Source organism: Musca domestica, unplaced genomic scaffold, assembly GCF_030504385.1.
Source record: "Musca domestica strain aabys unplaced genomic scaffold, Musca_domestica.polishedcontigs.V.1.1 1, whole genome shotgun sequence".
In the NCBI taxonomy this organism is placed as follows: domain Eukaryota; kingdom Metazoa; phylum Arthropoda; class Insecta; order Diptera; family Muscidae; genus Musca; species Musca domestica.
The window spans coordinates 23,643,815-23,660,186 of record NW_026712114.1 but is presented as its reverse complement, the minus strand read 5'-3'; the positions used below and the strand labels follow the sequence as shown (position 1 = coordinate 23,660,186).

Here is a 16,372-nt window from a genome sequence, read left to right as displayed (position 1 = left end):
TCTCTGACTTGTTTCACAAGTTAACACAGATAAAAGCTTTGAAACTGTGGCCCTTTGTGGGTGAGGTGCCAGAAAGGGGTTCGCAGATATATATTAACTTCAGAACAGATATTGTGTTAGCAAATATGTTCGAATGTGTGAAATGTGTGTTTTGTTTTTCAAAATCTTGAACCCTAGGCACCAGAAGGAATGATCCGATCTCTACCATCTTTAGACCAGATCTTGTGTTGATGGAAATATTGAGATTTACCAAATCTGAAGGGAATCAAATGTTGATTGCTCGTTTTGTTAGCTTCATGGATATTCAAAATTTAGATCCTTTGTGGAAGAGGTAACAGAAGGAGTACACCGATATATCCCATCTTCACAGCAAATCTTGGGTTAGTAGAAATATTGAGTTGTGTGAATTATGTAGAGAACCGTATGCTTATTTCGGATTTTATAATCGTTTTGGTTATTCAAAACTTTGACTTGTTGTGGAAGAGGTACCAGAAGGAATGGTCCGATCTCTATCATCTTTATAACAGATCTTGTGTTGATAGAAATATTGAGATGTGGCAAGTCTGTTAATTTAAGTTAATTTCGCCTCTTATGAGCTTCTTAGATACTCAAATGTTTGACCCTTTGTGGGGGAGGTCCTAGAAGGAGTGGACATCACACCTTATAAGAGATTTCGTTATTATTTAATTGACACCCCTTGTGGGGGAGGTACTTGCAAATATTAGGATGTACAAGGTTGGAGCAAAATCGGATTCTTTCTCTTTCTGTGCAGTAAAATATTTTCTTTAAAAATTCGACTTTTTGTGGGGGAGGTATCAGAAGGAGTGGACCGATATTGCCCATCACTGAACTCGATATAAGTTTAATGATATTATTATGATGATATTATTACGATGTACTAAGTTTGGACCAAATCGGATATTCCCTTCGAGAGTTATCTTGCACACCAGCAGCCAGATGGGCGGACGGATTGACGAACGGACATCGCTAGACCGATTCCAAATGTCTGGGAACGGATTTGGTCCGAAGAGACCTAGGGTCTAAAACCGTTATTTCGATGAGGCACGTTTTTTCGTATAAAAAGTTTTTTAGTTGTAAAATTTAGAGGGTTAAAATTAATAACCACGTCATAACACAGTTAAAGGTTAAGCATTTTTAAAGGTTGGCCGATTTTTTTAATTTTCTGGTGATTTTTTTAAATTAAAAGACTTCCCTGGAATGTTTATATGAGAAAAAAGTATCATCCAGGACTATCCTTGTTTTGTTAGATTTTTTTTTCGGAAATAGTGACCATTTATCAGCTATGTTGTTTAAAGGAATATCGTTTTGTTTTATCGTAGCTTTTTGAGTAATATTTTTTCCGGGACCATCTTTGATTTTTTATTACTACCTCATTTTGGAATATTATGAATTTTCTAAGAATATATTTTCAAGGACGTAATAATTGATACAATTCATAATAACCGGTTGTATTACTACATTTCCCCATCTCTAATAGCTCATCCAAACAATTTGTTCCTGCCTCTCTTTGAAAATTATGTGCAAATGTTTTTATTAACGATGTTCGCGAGCTATTAAAGGCTGCCATGGAGAGAGAGAGAGCACACACATACATTTTCCCTATTGGCCTTTGCTGTTGTTACTTTTTTAAATTGCCGCATATTCTGCTGGTGTGTAATAATGTTTGGCAGAATTTTCTATCATTTCCACTTCTTTTTTGTTGTTGCTGGATTCTATGGCATGGTTTATTACCTCTCTGTCGCCATGGCTGTTGCAGCTGTCATTTTGTATCCGTTATGTATTTCAAACAGCCGGAAGTGAGTTGTTTTAAAGAGGACAGTTTGTTTATAACAAATATGCCTGTGTTGGTAGTAAGTAACAGTCAGTGTGTGTGTGTGTGTTTGGAGGGTATATTAAATTTGTCATTCCTTTTGTAAAACTTCGAAATATATATTTTAGAGCCTACAAGGTATACATATTCTTGATCAGCATGCATTTCTATATTGATTTAGCGATGTCCGTCCGTCTCTCCGTCAATGGAAATAATTCTAGCTTCCGAACGAAATTAAATAGATTGATGAAATTTGACTCAAATATATATTATGTATGCAGGACTTCTGGTATTGAAAATGGGGCATGTGGGTTCACGGTTTGGTATAGCCCCCCTATAACGATACCTCCCGATATTCGGTGCTTTGTTGATTTTAGCGACCTTATTATTCGGAATTGTTTCAAACTTGATATTTGAAGTTCTACCTCCCGATATTCTGTCAAATCAACAAAGTTGATTTTAGCGACATTGTTCACCGGAATTGTTTCAAATGTGGTATTTGCAGTTCGTAATGGATACTGCAGCCTAAGGCATAAAATTGTCAGTGCAGGTCCACGTCTTCGTATATCTCCCATATAACGGTACCTCCCGATATTCGGTGCTTTGTTGATTTTAGCAACATTATTCATCGGAATGGTTTCAAATTTGGTATTTGAAGTTCGTAATGGATACTGCAGCCTAAGGCAGAAAATTGTCTGTGCAGGTCCACGTATTCGTATAGCCCCCATATAACGGCACCTCCCGATATTCGGTACTTTGATGATTTTATCGACATTATTCACGGATCTTTTTTCCAAGTTTCGCATTTGAATATTGTAATGGCTTTTGACAAAAGTTGCCTATACAGGTCCTCTTCGCCGTTTAGATCCTAATATGACGGCTACATTTGTTATTTTTAACTTTAACCGAATTTTTGACGGATTTTATTTTTTTGAAAATCGCCAAATTCGTTTCAATTGGTGGAAGGTATTGAAAATTCGACCCGGCCGAACTTACAGCTTTTTTATTTGTTCTTTCTTTGGGTTCGCTCGCTGTCTATCGTCCTTCCTCTGATAGGCAATTCGTTAGTGTGTCCTAATAAAGTTGTGTTTTGTTAAATATGGGCTTTTTTTTGTCGGTGTTGTTGTCTACGACGACATTTAACGTTTAGCCTGTTAAGCGTTGTAAATTTAGTTATTTGGCTGCGAGAATTTCGGCCAATTGTTGACACAGAAGGTCACAATTGTGCAAAATGAATAATTTAGTCATCCATTGTTCAATTGTGAAATGGCGAACAAAAATTAGAGGGACTTCTTTTTTTTTTGTAAAGATATCTAGTTTTGTCGGAGGCAACAGATGTTGCAACAAATGAATTTGGAAACTTTCATTGCGAGGAAATATTTTTTTTTTCAGTTACGGAAATATGTTTTATGAAGATTTTAACAGAATTAAGTGATGTCTTCAATTTTCAGAACATTAATTTTTCTTATTATATTCAATATTCAATACTGTTTCCAATTTACAAAATTTACATCTTCTTCTCTCCAGTTGTAAATCTTAATCCCCGTTTCTTTATGGTTTGTTGAATTTAATGCCAAAACAAATATTCTTTATCCCCTGTTGACATCTAAAGTGGCTCTGTTGTTCATTTATTTTCTGTCTTCAGCATTTCTGTTGTGTTCCTTGTTTTAATAGATTCGTTTAAATATATATTTTTTTTCTCATTTCCAGAGAACTCTCCCTTGCATTCGAATATTAATCTCAATGGCCGGAGCTAAACATTTCTTTACAAACTTTATGGTTATTTGCCTTCGAGTGGTTTATTTTGTAATCATTATTATGTGAAGTGAAGTCAAGTGTGGTGTAAGAAGATGACCAACCGACCAACACCGGGGAGTAGCTTCCCCATAGAGTTCATAGGGAAAACCTCAAGAAAAAATGACAAGTGCAAGTGTATTTCATTGGCCAACACCATAAAGTAATCAGAGTGTGTTGCCTTGAATGTCAGTATTTTTATGATAAATGTTGCGGTAAATTCCCTTTTTGCTTAACACTGTTGAGTATTTTAAAAATCCTTCTTTGAGTGTCCTTGGACATGTGGTAATCCATGAAATATGATCACTTTTGATAATCTCTGGCATTTATTTTCAATGAAATGAATTATAAAATGTCAGACGTTTAGGGATTATGAATCGATGTTTGGAAGACATATTACGTAAATTGCTAATTTTTGAACGCTCAGAGGGGCTTGAGACTTTATGTAATTTAGCAAATGTCCACTACTTCTAATAAGGAAAACTGAATTTATTTATGTGTGATTTTTTACCCCAAAAGAGAATGTGTTGAATAAAAGACAATTGAATTAATTGAACTATTTTTTCTATAATTTTTTTCATACTCCGAATATCGTTTGCAAATCGAGCCCTTAATAAAAACGACAAACTCAACCATTTACCAAAATTTATATATGTAGCTCTATTCCTACACTCCCTACCGAATTTAGTACTTTTTATACTTTACATTGCAATAATTTTCAAAGCCTGTCCATTGTCAAACCCATAATTAGCCGTCGTAAAAAATTCAATAGTTCCGCTGCATACCTACACCTATTTCCAAGTTAGTACCGTTTAAAACTTTTCGTACCAGTTAATGTTTGAATTTCCAAATTCAATCCCGTATATACCCACTACACACTCCTCATATATCCTATTCACAATTTTAGTTATTTTCCTACACTTATATCAAAATTTAGTACCATTTAGCAGTTTTCGTACTTGGTATGCCAAAATTCATAATACCGGCTACATTCCTACACTCTATGCCAAATTTAGTACCACTTAGTACTTTTGTACACTATATAAAACACGAATCTCTCAAATATAATTTTTTGCCTAAATGCAACACACGCACAGTGATCCCTATGCCAATATTCTGAACTTTAGCTATTTTCTACACTCAATTTAAAACTTAGTACCATTTAGTACTATTCCTATAAAGTATACCACTCATTTCCAAATCCCCCAAATTTTTTTTTAAATATACAATTATAGTATCCTTATACCAAAATTCATAAACTTTGTTTCCATTCCTACACTCTCTGGCAAATTGAGTACCTTTCGTACACTTAATGTAATTATTTTCAAACGGCCTTTTTCTGTACTAAATATCAACACTCTACATTAGTCGGTTATTCCAAAGTCTTATTGTACCAAATTAAGTACGATTAAGAACAGTTATTACATTTGGCACATAAAATACTCCTCCTAATATCTACCCGAATATGAACGAAAATAGATCCCAAACCTGCCAAAATTTCAAGATTATATCTCTATCCGTTGACATAATTCCAAAAGGTACAATTCAATTCTGATGAATAATGTCGCAAAAATCATAAAAATGCCTAGTATCGGGAGGTACCGCCATATAGGGGCTATGCGACAACGTGGACCTGCATGCAAAAAATTTTGTCCGTTATATGGGGGCTATAAGAAAACGTGGACCGACATGACCCATTTGTGAACTTAACCTGCCTACTGGTAAACTATGCATGTAGCAAAAATTTAACCTTCAATCTCAATTTGTTCGAAAGATACCGTGATTACAACAGACAGATGGACTGACAGACAGACAGCAGACGGACATCGATAAATGGATTTATAGTATTTCCAGGAGTTACAAACGGAATGAAAAACTTAATATAGTATGGTGAAGGGTATAAAAATACTTTAATTCGTCTATCCTACACAACATCATAGACCCTCATTACAAATTCCAGATTTTCAATTCGATTCCTTCAACATACCGAATTTAGTACCATTAAGTACTTTTTGTGCTTTTTTTAGTATATATTTCCAAAACCACCTTCAAATCTCAATCCAACACACTAACAGCGACCCCATATCAAAAATCCGGCTCCGTGCATTCACCCAAAACCAAATTTTACCAAATAAAGTACAACTTTTACAACAAACTTAAGAACTGTACTCTTAAATTGAATACACATCTTCAAATCTCCTTCTTTATTTCAAAGCTGCTTCCTCAAATTAATTATTATACCAAATTTTAAGATTTTAGATCGATCCGATTACATAATACCAAATGGTACCACATTTAGTGGTATTGAGTACTTTTAGTATAAAAATCTTAGGTACATCTATCCTTCAAAATTCCAGCTCCATCAGTTCGATCAAAACCAAATTGTTGCAAAATCGAGTACGATTTAGTACCGTTCGTACAGTTAACACACATTTCTAAAAAAACCCTCACTGTATCAACCCTTCTTCCCAAACTTGATTCTCATAGCAAATGTGAAGAGTTTGGCTTTAAACAAATCGGCACGAACTTTAGTGGTCCGGGATCTACCCGGTATATCAACCCCACACTACACGAGCAATCCTCATTCCAAATTTCAAAGATTTAGTTCTACCCATTTTACCAATACAATCGATTCAATTTTAGTACTTGTGTACTCTTAAAGTTCGAATTTCCAAAAACCCTGCCTTATCTCACCCTTGGATTTGAACGTTGACTCAATGCAAATATTCACGATGCCAGCTTAAGCCCTAGGCGTTGAGGCAGTCAGCCATTTAGCTCTTTTTTATATGTAGATAAATTCATATCAGTTCCCTACGGCCTTACACTCCTAGAGACCCTTGGATGGTCAATTATGAATATCAAATATCAAACACTTATATCAAATTTGTGCATTTATCTCCGAAATCCGGTATCCTGCGATCGGCTTATTTTATGGTGTACTCGACAAATGTTTCGAGGTGTGACAAATGGGTTGACAAAGTTATAATTTCCTCTGTCTTACATACCCCTCCCTCTCAACTAAAAGACTATGTGCTGGCTAGTTCAGGTATTCTATTATTTACTGGCTGTAAATCCAGCGAAAATGTACTGGGTCGGCTACATCATCAAAATTTGGGAATATATTCAATATATTTTGGTAGATTTAATATAAATTTTGTTGCAGGATACATTATAGAAAAGTAGACTGTCGTTTGGGTTTAATTCTAATGAAATATTTTTGCCACCTATGACCTATTTTCCTTCAATATCCAAGAGATATATTTCTCTATAAAGAATTTTCTTCAATGCTGTAGCAGTCTAAAATATTTTCCTCTATTTTTTGAAATTTAATAATTCAATAAATTTCGTTTTTCTAAATTATGAGTCAGAGGTGAAAGCTAAAGATATATTCAACAAAAACTCCATTGCATACTTTGCTTCTCAACCTTAGAAACCCATATTTTATATATTCGGCACACATGTCCATGATGGCCAGACACATACTTTATTATTCACCATTATTTTGCACTTCATTGGATATTCTGTTTGAAGGAGTATTTGCATAGCTACTACAAAATGCAATGAGCGGAACCAATAGAATATTTGAGTATTATTTTATACTGCAATGATATACTTGCATATACTCACATGCAAGATTATTATTTATATAACGAAAACATAATTCCGCAGGGTACATAAGTAGTCAGAGAATATGTATTTTTTTGGATCTGGAGAATATTTGAACAAAAGTCTTTGAAAAGGCATGCAAATAAAATGCCTCAAATAAACTGATTATGGCTTTGAAAGCTGGAGAAAAGCCCCATACAATTCAAAATTTTGAACCTTGTTTTTTTTTTTTTGAAATTGGATTATCCTTTTTTGTTCTATGAGGTTAATTACTTTCTGTGAAAATTTTGATCTTTTGTAGGGGAGGTGCCAAAAGATGTGGACTGATTTTGCCCATCTCGGAACTTGATATGAGTTTGTAAAAAATATTAACATAAATGCTGTTTGAACGAAATCGGACACTCCCTTCGAGAGTTGTCGTGCGCATTAGCTAGCCAGACAGACGTACGGCTTCCGTGGATCATCTCCAAACAAAACCTTGATTTTGCTGGATATCTGTCTAAGAATATAAAACTCCTTAAAATATCGCATTATAAGCTCTTTAAATTATTTAAAAAGTTACTTTTTCTATTACCGATAATAATTTTTTTTTTAATTTCGAAATATTTTTGGAACAAATCCTTAAATTCCACGATTACTGCTCTAAAGGCATCTGCCAACATAGCGACAAAATACACCATACAAATCAACAGTACCGGCTCTTAAGGGTCTAGAGAAAATTAATGAAAGAATTGTAAAATAAACTCAAAAGATTAACTGGTTTGGCTCAAAATCTCTGTTTGTCAGTATTCTTGATCTGCGTAAAATTCTAAGTCGACTTAGCGATGTCCGTCTGTCCGTCTGTTGTAATTACGCCATATTTCGAACGAATTGAGATAGAAGGCTAAAATTTTGCACACATGTTTATTTTTCAAGTAGGCAGGTTAAGTTCGCAAATGGGCCATATAAGTCTACGTTTTCATATAGCCCCGATATAACGTTACCTCCCGATATTCTGTATTTTGATGATTTAAGCGACATTATTAACCGGAATTGTTTTTGGTATTTGAAGTTCGTAATGGATACTACAGCCTAATTCAGAAAATTGTCTATGCAGGTCCACGTCTTCGTATAGGCCCCATATATCAGTACCTCCCCATATTCGGTATTTTGACAAGTTTAGGTACAATACCCACCGAAATTGTTTGAGATGTCGTATTTGAAGTTCGTAAGGATGCTATAGCCTGTGACAGGAAATTGTCTATGCTGGTCAAGGTCTTCGCACAGCTCCGATACAACGGTACCTCCCTATATATGATATTTTGATGAGTGTAGCGACATTATTCACCGTTTATTTCAAGTTTCCAATTTGAATATGGTAATGGTTTATGACAAAAGATGCCTATGTAGGTCCACATCGTCGTATAGACCCTAATGTAACGGCTACATTCGGTATTTTTAAGATTTTAACAGAACTTTAAGGGATTTTTTTTTTGTTTTTTGAAAATTGCGAAACTCGTTCGAAATTTTGGTGGGTATTCAAAGATCGGGCAGGCCGAACTTACAGTTTTTTTACTTGTTATGGCTCAAAAGCTATTATAAGTGGAAAAACATAATTAGAAAACCCCGCAATTTTCCTGAGTTTCGGCGTGTCAAAATAATTTTTTTAGGGTTCGTTTAATTTAAATCGAATGTTAACTTATTTTTTATTTGCATTTATTCCTTCCTAATCGATACCTTTAACGGCCTTTTTCCAAAATGAAAATAGTAAGAAGACAATTTTTTCAGAAATATTCGGCCAAGATTTTAAATACGAAGTTAAAGTGAAATGGGTAAATAAATCAGGTTTGTTGTCCAAAATCTTCTACGCTATCCATATGTAGAATATTTTCATGTGAAAAAAGCTAATATCATGACAATGTTTACGGTTCATGAAATAAAGTCAAGAACAGGATTGCATAAGAAGGAGAAAATAGTTTAAAAGAAGATTTATCATTCTCTTGTGCAATTTTATGATATACCAACCCAGAAAGAAGCTACTAGAAAATTAACCAGAGATATGAAGCCATTTTCTTAAGGTGATCGGAAAATTAAAAATGTGTTGTATTGGAAATAATTTCATTTAGCTGAACATAGGCCCTCTTTCCACTTTGGTTACAGGAAACTGTTTATAGTCCTGAAGAAACAGTTGACCCCTTTTTATAAGGAATCGAATAACTGTTTTTAAGGGAAAAATTAAAAATTACAGTTTCGAATTTTTTTTTATTTTATTTGTTATTTTATTATAGAGAATTTTGACTTTATACTGTGGCGTATGATTATGAATTACTTCAGTATGCGTTACTTATACGCCATATATAAAGAAAATTGATCCCCGCACTGAACACCTCTTTGTGACAATTATTATTTTTTTTTCAACTCCTCATTAAGATAACACCTTTAAACTTTTTCCCTATTACATATTCTCGGATTTTTTAAATGTAATTAAACCAATAATACTCTCGGAAATTACCACCATATTGATAGTGTTGCCATTACAATTGACACACAAAGAACTCACACACACACGCATACTCCCGCTGTGAATATCTCCCAAAACACCCAACCGACAACTGGTCTAATTAATGCAATAATGATGGAGATAATCCAGGGCTAAATAGACTGCCTTGTAAACACCAGGAATGTCGTGTCATTAAGTGTTACAAATTTATGAACACCGACACATGTACACACACACACGCTCACATTTACAATATGTCCGGTCCATCATTTTAATGATATCGGAATGATATTGCTTCACTAATGGGTCGGTCAACAGTGAATTGCAGCGAAACGCGTGGAATGCAGAGAGAGCACCCAACATCCCCGTGATAATGAAATTCATTGCCACAGATGTGAAATTAATAATTTATTGATACATTAATTGGTGCCAGAGATATATGCATGTGTGTGTGTGAGTGCATGGAAATGTGTGTGTGTGTAATGGACCTTCTGTTCGATGTTATGCTGCGGTCAATGAAAGTTAATTTAATTTCCCATTGACAATGTCGGTGGTTTTCCCCAGAAAATATTTCCGGCTGTAAGTGACAATAGAAAAATGCCTGCACAAGAATTGTGGCCATCGATGATAATGGCCATAAATTTGGCAATAAATATAATTGCAGCACTTCTTCAGCTGCAATTGAAGGGGGAAATAAATTAAATGAACTTTTCTTGGAAGTCCAAGAGATTTTGAAATATTGATTTGCAATTTTTTTTCTTCAAACTTATTTTTTGTCCGACCTTTACAAATGCACTGCAACTGTGTTTGCCATAATTTCTTTTATGTCTTTGTCCCATAAATCTATTAACAAACAAATGACAACCTCCTTACTTGGAAGCCAGCCAGCCTATGACCAGACTAGTTGCTAAAAAGAAAAATGCAGTTAATAAATACTGCCAATAGAGGGGAGGGGCTGAAATGTCATTTTGCCTTTGCCAAGAAGAAACAATTTTTTGGGTTGTTACTTTCGAGATGTCTTAACACATTTATGGAAAAAATTCAAAGGGTGACCAGACAATGTTGTATTGCCAAAGTGTTTTCAAGTGCCCTTGGGCGTATAAGTATTCTTCACATTACTAATACGCAACATATGTCCCAAATGCAAATTGTCTGTCTACCCCAATGGGCACAGTGTTGTGAAAAGAGGCAAATGTTTGTTAAAAAAAAATCAATAAAAAATTATGACCACAACACTCAATTTTTCGCAAGGCAATTGTTTTCTTGGGCCTTGTTGTTGTTTGTAAATATTTTGGTTAAATTAATGGCTAACATTGTGTTGAAACAATGCCAAGTATTGATTGTTACTTTGAGGATGTTTATTTTTTTTCTTTTTTCAAAACTGAAGGGTAGGGGTTTTCATGTTTTTCAAGTGATTTAAAGTGTAACGTGTGGCGTATGATTGTTGTTCAACAAATTAGTCATTACTTATACGCAGCATGGGCAATATAAGAAAAATGGGTTTGAAAAATGTAAAGAAATTTATTGATGAAGGAACATGCCAATTTTTTTTTATCAACTGATATTAAAGCATAGTTTCCGTCTTTATAGAATTATTGCAAAATAATTTCGCACTTAACTTTTTAACATTTAATTATATTTTTTCAATTTTTTTTTGTATTTCATACAGGCTTGTAAAATCTATATAAATATAAAAGAGAGTTAGCATCAACGCCGAAACAGCTAAAACTGAAATCTTGAAATTTCTCACGAGGGTCGGCCTTGTTATGTAGGTCTGTAATAAGACTGAATTTTTAAAATTCGTATTAAAATTTTATGAAAAAAAGTATAGGTCGGTTTTGCCGACAGATGTATACCCCAGCCCTGAGTTACGATTATTAAAACTGTTGACCCTTTATGCGTGAGGTTCCGAAGTAGTTGGACGATATTGCCCAATTCGTGTCTGACCTATGGCTGATAAAAATATTACAACGTGCGAGATTTAGACTATATCGACTACTACCTATACTTTATATTAGATATGTGATAATCTTTACAAAATGTTAAAATATGCGTGAGGTACGAGATATAGTCGACCGAAGTATTCCGTTTTCATGCTCAATTTAATACACAAAAAATATTGGTATTTGCAAATCGAACATTTATAACCAATTTTATGCGAAATCATAAATTTCGATAAATTTTAAATTCATATCAGATTTCTCTTTAAGAGAAATATTTCGATACAGCAAATTTTAAACAATCGCCGACTTGTTTCGCAATCTATGACAGATATAAGTATTGAAAAGTGTGACCCTTTGTGGATGAGGTACCAGAAGGGGTTGGCAGATATATATCATCTTTCAACAGATCTTCCGTTAGCAAAAATATTTTGATGTATGAAATTTGTAGAAAATTGGAAGCTTATATCGCTTTTTTGTGGGGCAGGTACCAGGAGAAATCGTCCGATCTCTACCATCTTTATAACAGATCTTTTGTTGATAGAAATATTGAGATGTACCAAGTCTGGAATGGAAATCCGATGTTAATTTTGCTTTTTATGGTCTTCATGGATATTCAAAATTTTGAACATTTGTGGGGAGGTGCCAGAAGGAGTGGACGGATATAACCCATCTTCACAACAGATTTTGTGTTAGTAGAAATAATATTATTTGTGAAATATAAAGAGCACCTGATGCTTATTTCGCGTTTTATGACCTTCATGGATATTAAAATTTTTGACCATTTGTAGAGGAGGAACCAGAAGGAATGGTCCGATCCTGTGTTAATGAAAATATTCAGATGCGCCAAGTCTAAATAGAATCGGATGCTAATTTCGTGTTTTTTGAGATTTATGGGTATTCAAGATTTCGACCTTTTGTGGGGGAGATACCAGAAGTAGTGGACCGATATATTCCATCTTAACACCAGATCTTTATAAAAATATTGGGTTGTGTGAAATTTGAAGACAATTGGACTCTTACATAACATTTTATAAAATTTATAATTATTCAAAATGTTGACCCCTTGGGGGGAAGCACTTGATGGAGTATACGGATATTATCCATTTTTACACCTGACCGAGAACTGAGACAAATATTAGGATTTGCAAAGATGTAGCAATTATTGCTTCTTTTTCTGAGCAGAAAATATATATTTTGTTTGAAAATGTGGGGGAGATACCAGAAGGATTGGACCGATATATTCCATTTTAAAACCAAACCTTGAGTTAAAAAAATTATTTGGATGTGTGATATTTGAAGGTAATCATAATTTGAATTGTAATTATTCAAAATTTGGACCATTTGTGTGGGAGATACTTGATAAAGTGGACCGATATTGTCCATTTTCGCACCTGACCTAGAATCGACACAAATATTAGGATTTGCAAGGTTGGAGCAACATCGGATTATCACTTATCTTTCTGTGCAGAAAATATATTTTTTGAAAATTTTGACATTTTGTCAGGGATGTACCAGAAGTAGTGGACCGATATTGTCCATTTTCGCACCTGACCTAGCACTGATGCAAATAATAGGATTTGCAAAGTTGGAGTAAAATCGGATCATCCTTTCACTTTCTATGCAATATAATATTTTCTTTGAAATTTTCGTCATTTTTTGGTGGAGGTACCAGAAAGAGTAGACCGATATTGCCTATATCCTAACTCGATGTAAAATTGACAAAAATATTATTATGTACCCTTCGAGAGATATCGTGCGCACCAGCCAGACAGACAGACGGACTGACATCGCTAGATCGACTCCAAATGTCCTGAAACGTATTTGGTCCAAAAAGAAATAGGGTCTATTTTTACAATTTTAAGTTGGAATTTTCGATGAAGAAGTAGTGTGCTGTTACTAGTTTGTAAATAAATACAATGGATCTGCTGTCCAAAATTTGGGGACTTTAAGACAAAAATTCTTAGACAAAAATCGACTTTTTGGAAGAAAATTTTTAATGGCCATCCTGAACACATATGTTTTTTTAATTATAATTTTTATGCCCTACAACACTATGTGTTGGGGGTATTATAAGTTTGATTGGGCCAGAATTTATGTAACACCTCGAAATATTGGTTTCCCATATAGGAAAGTGTATATGGATCTTCCTAGCTCGCCGAGCTGAGTCGATCTAGCTATGTATGTCCGTCCGTCCGTCTGTCCGTCTGTCCATGTTAATTTGTAATCACTCTGCAGGTCGCAATTATGGTCCGATCTTCACGAAATTTAAAATGGAGGTGGGGTTAGGGTCAGAATAGAAGCCTATGATCGCCAAAATGTTTAGGGGTTGAAATGGACCAAATACTTAAAAAATATCGGATTTTGCAGTAGCGATACAGGTCGCAATTATAGGCCAATCGACGCGGAATTTCGTATGTAGCTAGAGTTTAGGGCGGGGAAGAAGCAATTGGGGTGGTCATCGGATAATATTTAGCGGGTAAAATAGACCATATCTTTTGTGTTGAAAAAATTCAACATTTTTCATTAAACCGCGAATATTTTAAATCCCGGCGAAATCGCTAAGCCATGACAAGGTTACTTCTGACCTTTGCATTGATGTTAACATCCAACAAATCGGATATATAGCAAAATATGTGCGATATATATGTCTATCAAAGAGGTTATGCTTGAAAGATCTCTTATATGTCGAGAACGGCTGAACTGATTTCGACAGTTCTCATTAATTCAGAATGGCCTCTTGCCAGGAAAGAAAAAAGTCTAAAAAATCGCATAAAAATATCTCTCTAAAGATGAAAATATTGATTTTGTAAAATTTTCTCATATTTTTTCAATTTTGTCATATTTTTGGCATATTTTCATTTTGAATTAAACATTTGGTAATATTTCTACAGCTAACAAAACTAAGTAGTTAGGATATCAGGATATCATATACAGATCGCATTTATGGCCCGATCCTTACGAAATTTTGCATGGGAATAAGATGAGGGTCAGAATAGAAGATCTACTCTTTTTGGAGGTGATCGCCATATATTTAGGGGTTGAAATGGACCAAAAAACTGCAAAATTGTCAGCAGGTCGTAATTATCGCCCGATCCTCACGCACATTTGAATGTGGGTTACCGGACATTGCAAAAGCCAAGCAGTTTTGGATGGCCATCCAAAAATATTCAATGTGCGAAATAGTTTGCCAACTTTTGTAGCCAAATACGAAAATGTCCATTCCAGTGACTCTTTGGAGAATTCACAAATACAGGAAAGGCGCACTTCTGACTATTTCGTTAACGCTGATTTCGTGGAAGAATATAGTCAAATGTCTGTATCTCATATAGATGCGTTTTAGTCAAAAACCAATAATAAATGTTAATCTTTTGCCACTTCTGAGAGATTATAGGTCTTTGGGAAATATTGGTTCCAGATCTAGGAAGACCATTTTCGTGCAACATCTACCAATAAATTGGAAATGAGCAAATTAGTTTAAGTTGCTATTATTCGAAAATTAGAGAACGAAACCTGATGGTTTTCTTTTATAATTTGTCACAATATCTTGTGGAATTCTTTCGAGTATCTCGCCTATATAAACAGTATCGTTTATTATAGTGTTGTAGGGTATTCAACGGTCGACTGTAGCCTTTGCTTACTTGTTTTTCCAAATTTTTCTTACAAAAACAATATTTTAAGGATATTTTGTAAAATTGTTTGATAGTGGATTTGTAAAAAAAATCTTGATAAAGGATCAGGGATTTATGGTAAGAAATATTTTTTAGGACATTGTGAAATTGAAATCCATTCGCAATTCAAACCTTAATAATTAAGTTTAAGTGAGTTAAATTAAATTTTTAGAAGATATACAAATTTCGATTTGAATTTTTGTATATTTTGGCCCCTATTCCTAAATATTTCCATCTTAACTTTACTTATTAACCTCCTATTCTTATTTCAAATAACTTTTAATTACTCAACTTTAATAACCTTCTAATTTCCATCCGTTCACCTTATTTTCCTCAGATCCGAATACAAGTTATAATAAAATACAAACACACAAGCAAACTGAGATAACAAAAAATCCATTACTCACCAAAGAAAACGTTGAACAAGAACAACAACTTCTTCTTGCGGAAATCAGAGATGGACATGTTGATAGTGTTTGGTTTTTATTTGCTGCTTTCAAAAAATAGAGGAAATTGGAAAAACGCAAAGCTGTAAAGATACGAAAGAAAGAAGATGGGCAAATGAACACACAATGAAATCCAATTACTATAAAAAATTGCATACATAAATAAATAAATTCAAGGGAAGAGAATATGGGATATTTAAAAAAATATATATATTTATCCACAAAATAATTGTATTTTATTAATTTGAAGGAAGTATTCAAAAGTGAAATTTTTATCTAAGATACTTAATAAAATGAGGACAAAAATTAAATTTTTCTTAATTTTTATTATAAATTTTTATTATTAAGACATATAGTTTATTTTTTATTAATTAAATATTTTATTGTTCTATTTATTTTTTATTCTCAAATAAAATAAATCTTCAGCCACTTAATTTTTTTATTTTAATTTTTGCCATTTAATTTTTAACTCTTTCATGGTTATTCCCAAGAATTATTATCGCAATTTCCATTGCATTGACTACGTCACTTACCGTTGGTATTTTCACCCTGATGTACAGAAAATTGTAAAATAGATAAACAAAAGCTTTCCCGAAACTCCATAA

At 33.8% G+C, this 16,372-nt stretch overlaps 1 protein-coding gene across 2 annotated transcripts in view; it reads right to left on the bottom strand.

The window, feature by feature from the left end:
- LOC105261665 (calexcitin-2) overlaps window positions 1-16,372 on the bottom strand; it is a 110,466-nt gene that overhangs the window by 47,159 nt on the left and 46,935 nt on the right. Inside the window, exon 2 of one of the 2 annotated variants that reach the window (XM_059120762.1) lies at window positions 15,729-15,850. In XM_059120762.1, the coding sequence (XP_058976745.1) occupies window positions 15,729-15,786 (58 nt within the window). In that variant the 5' untranslated portion in view covers window positions 15,787-15,850. Of the gene's footprint in view, window positions 1-15,728; window positions 15,852-16,372 lie in introns of both variants that reach the window. The other variant, XM_059120769.1, reaches the window with a different exon arrangement.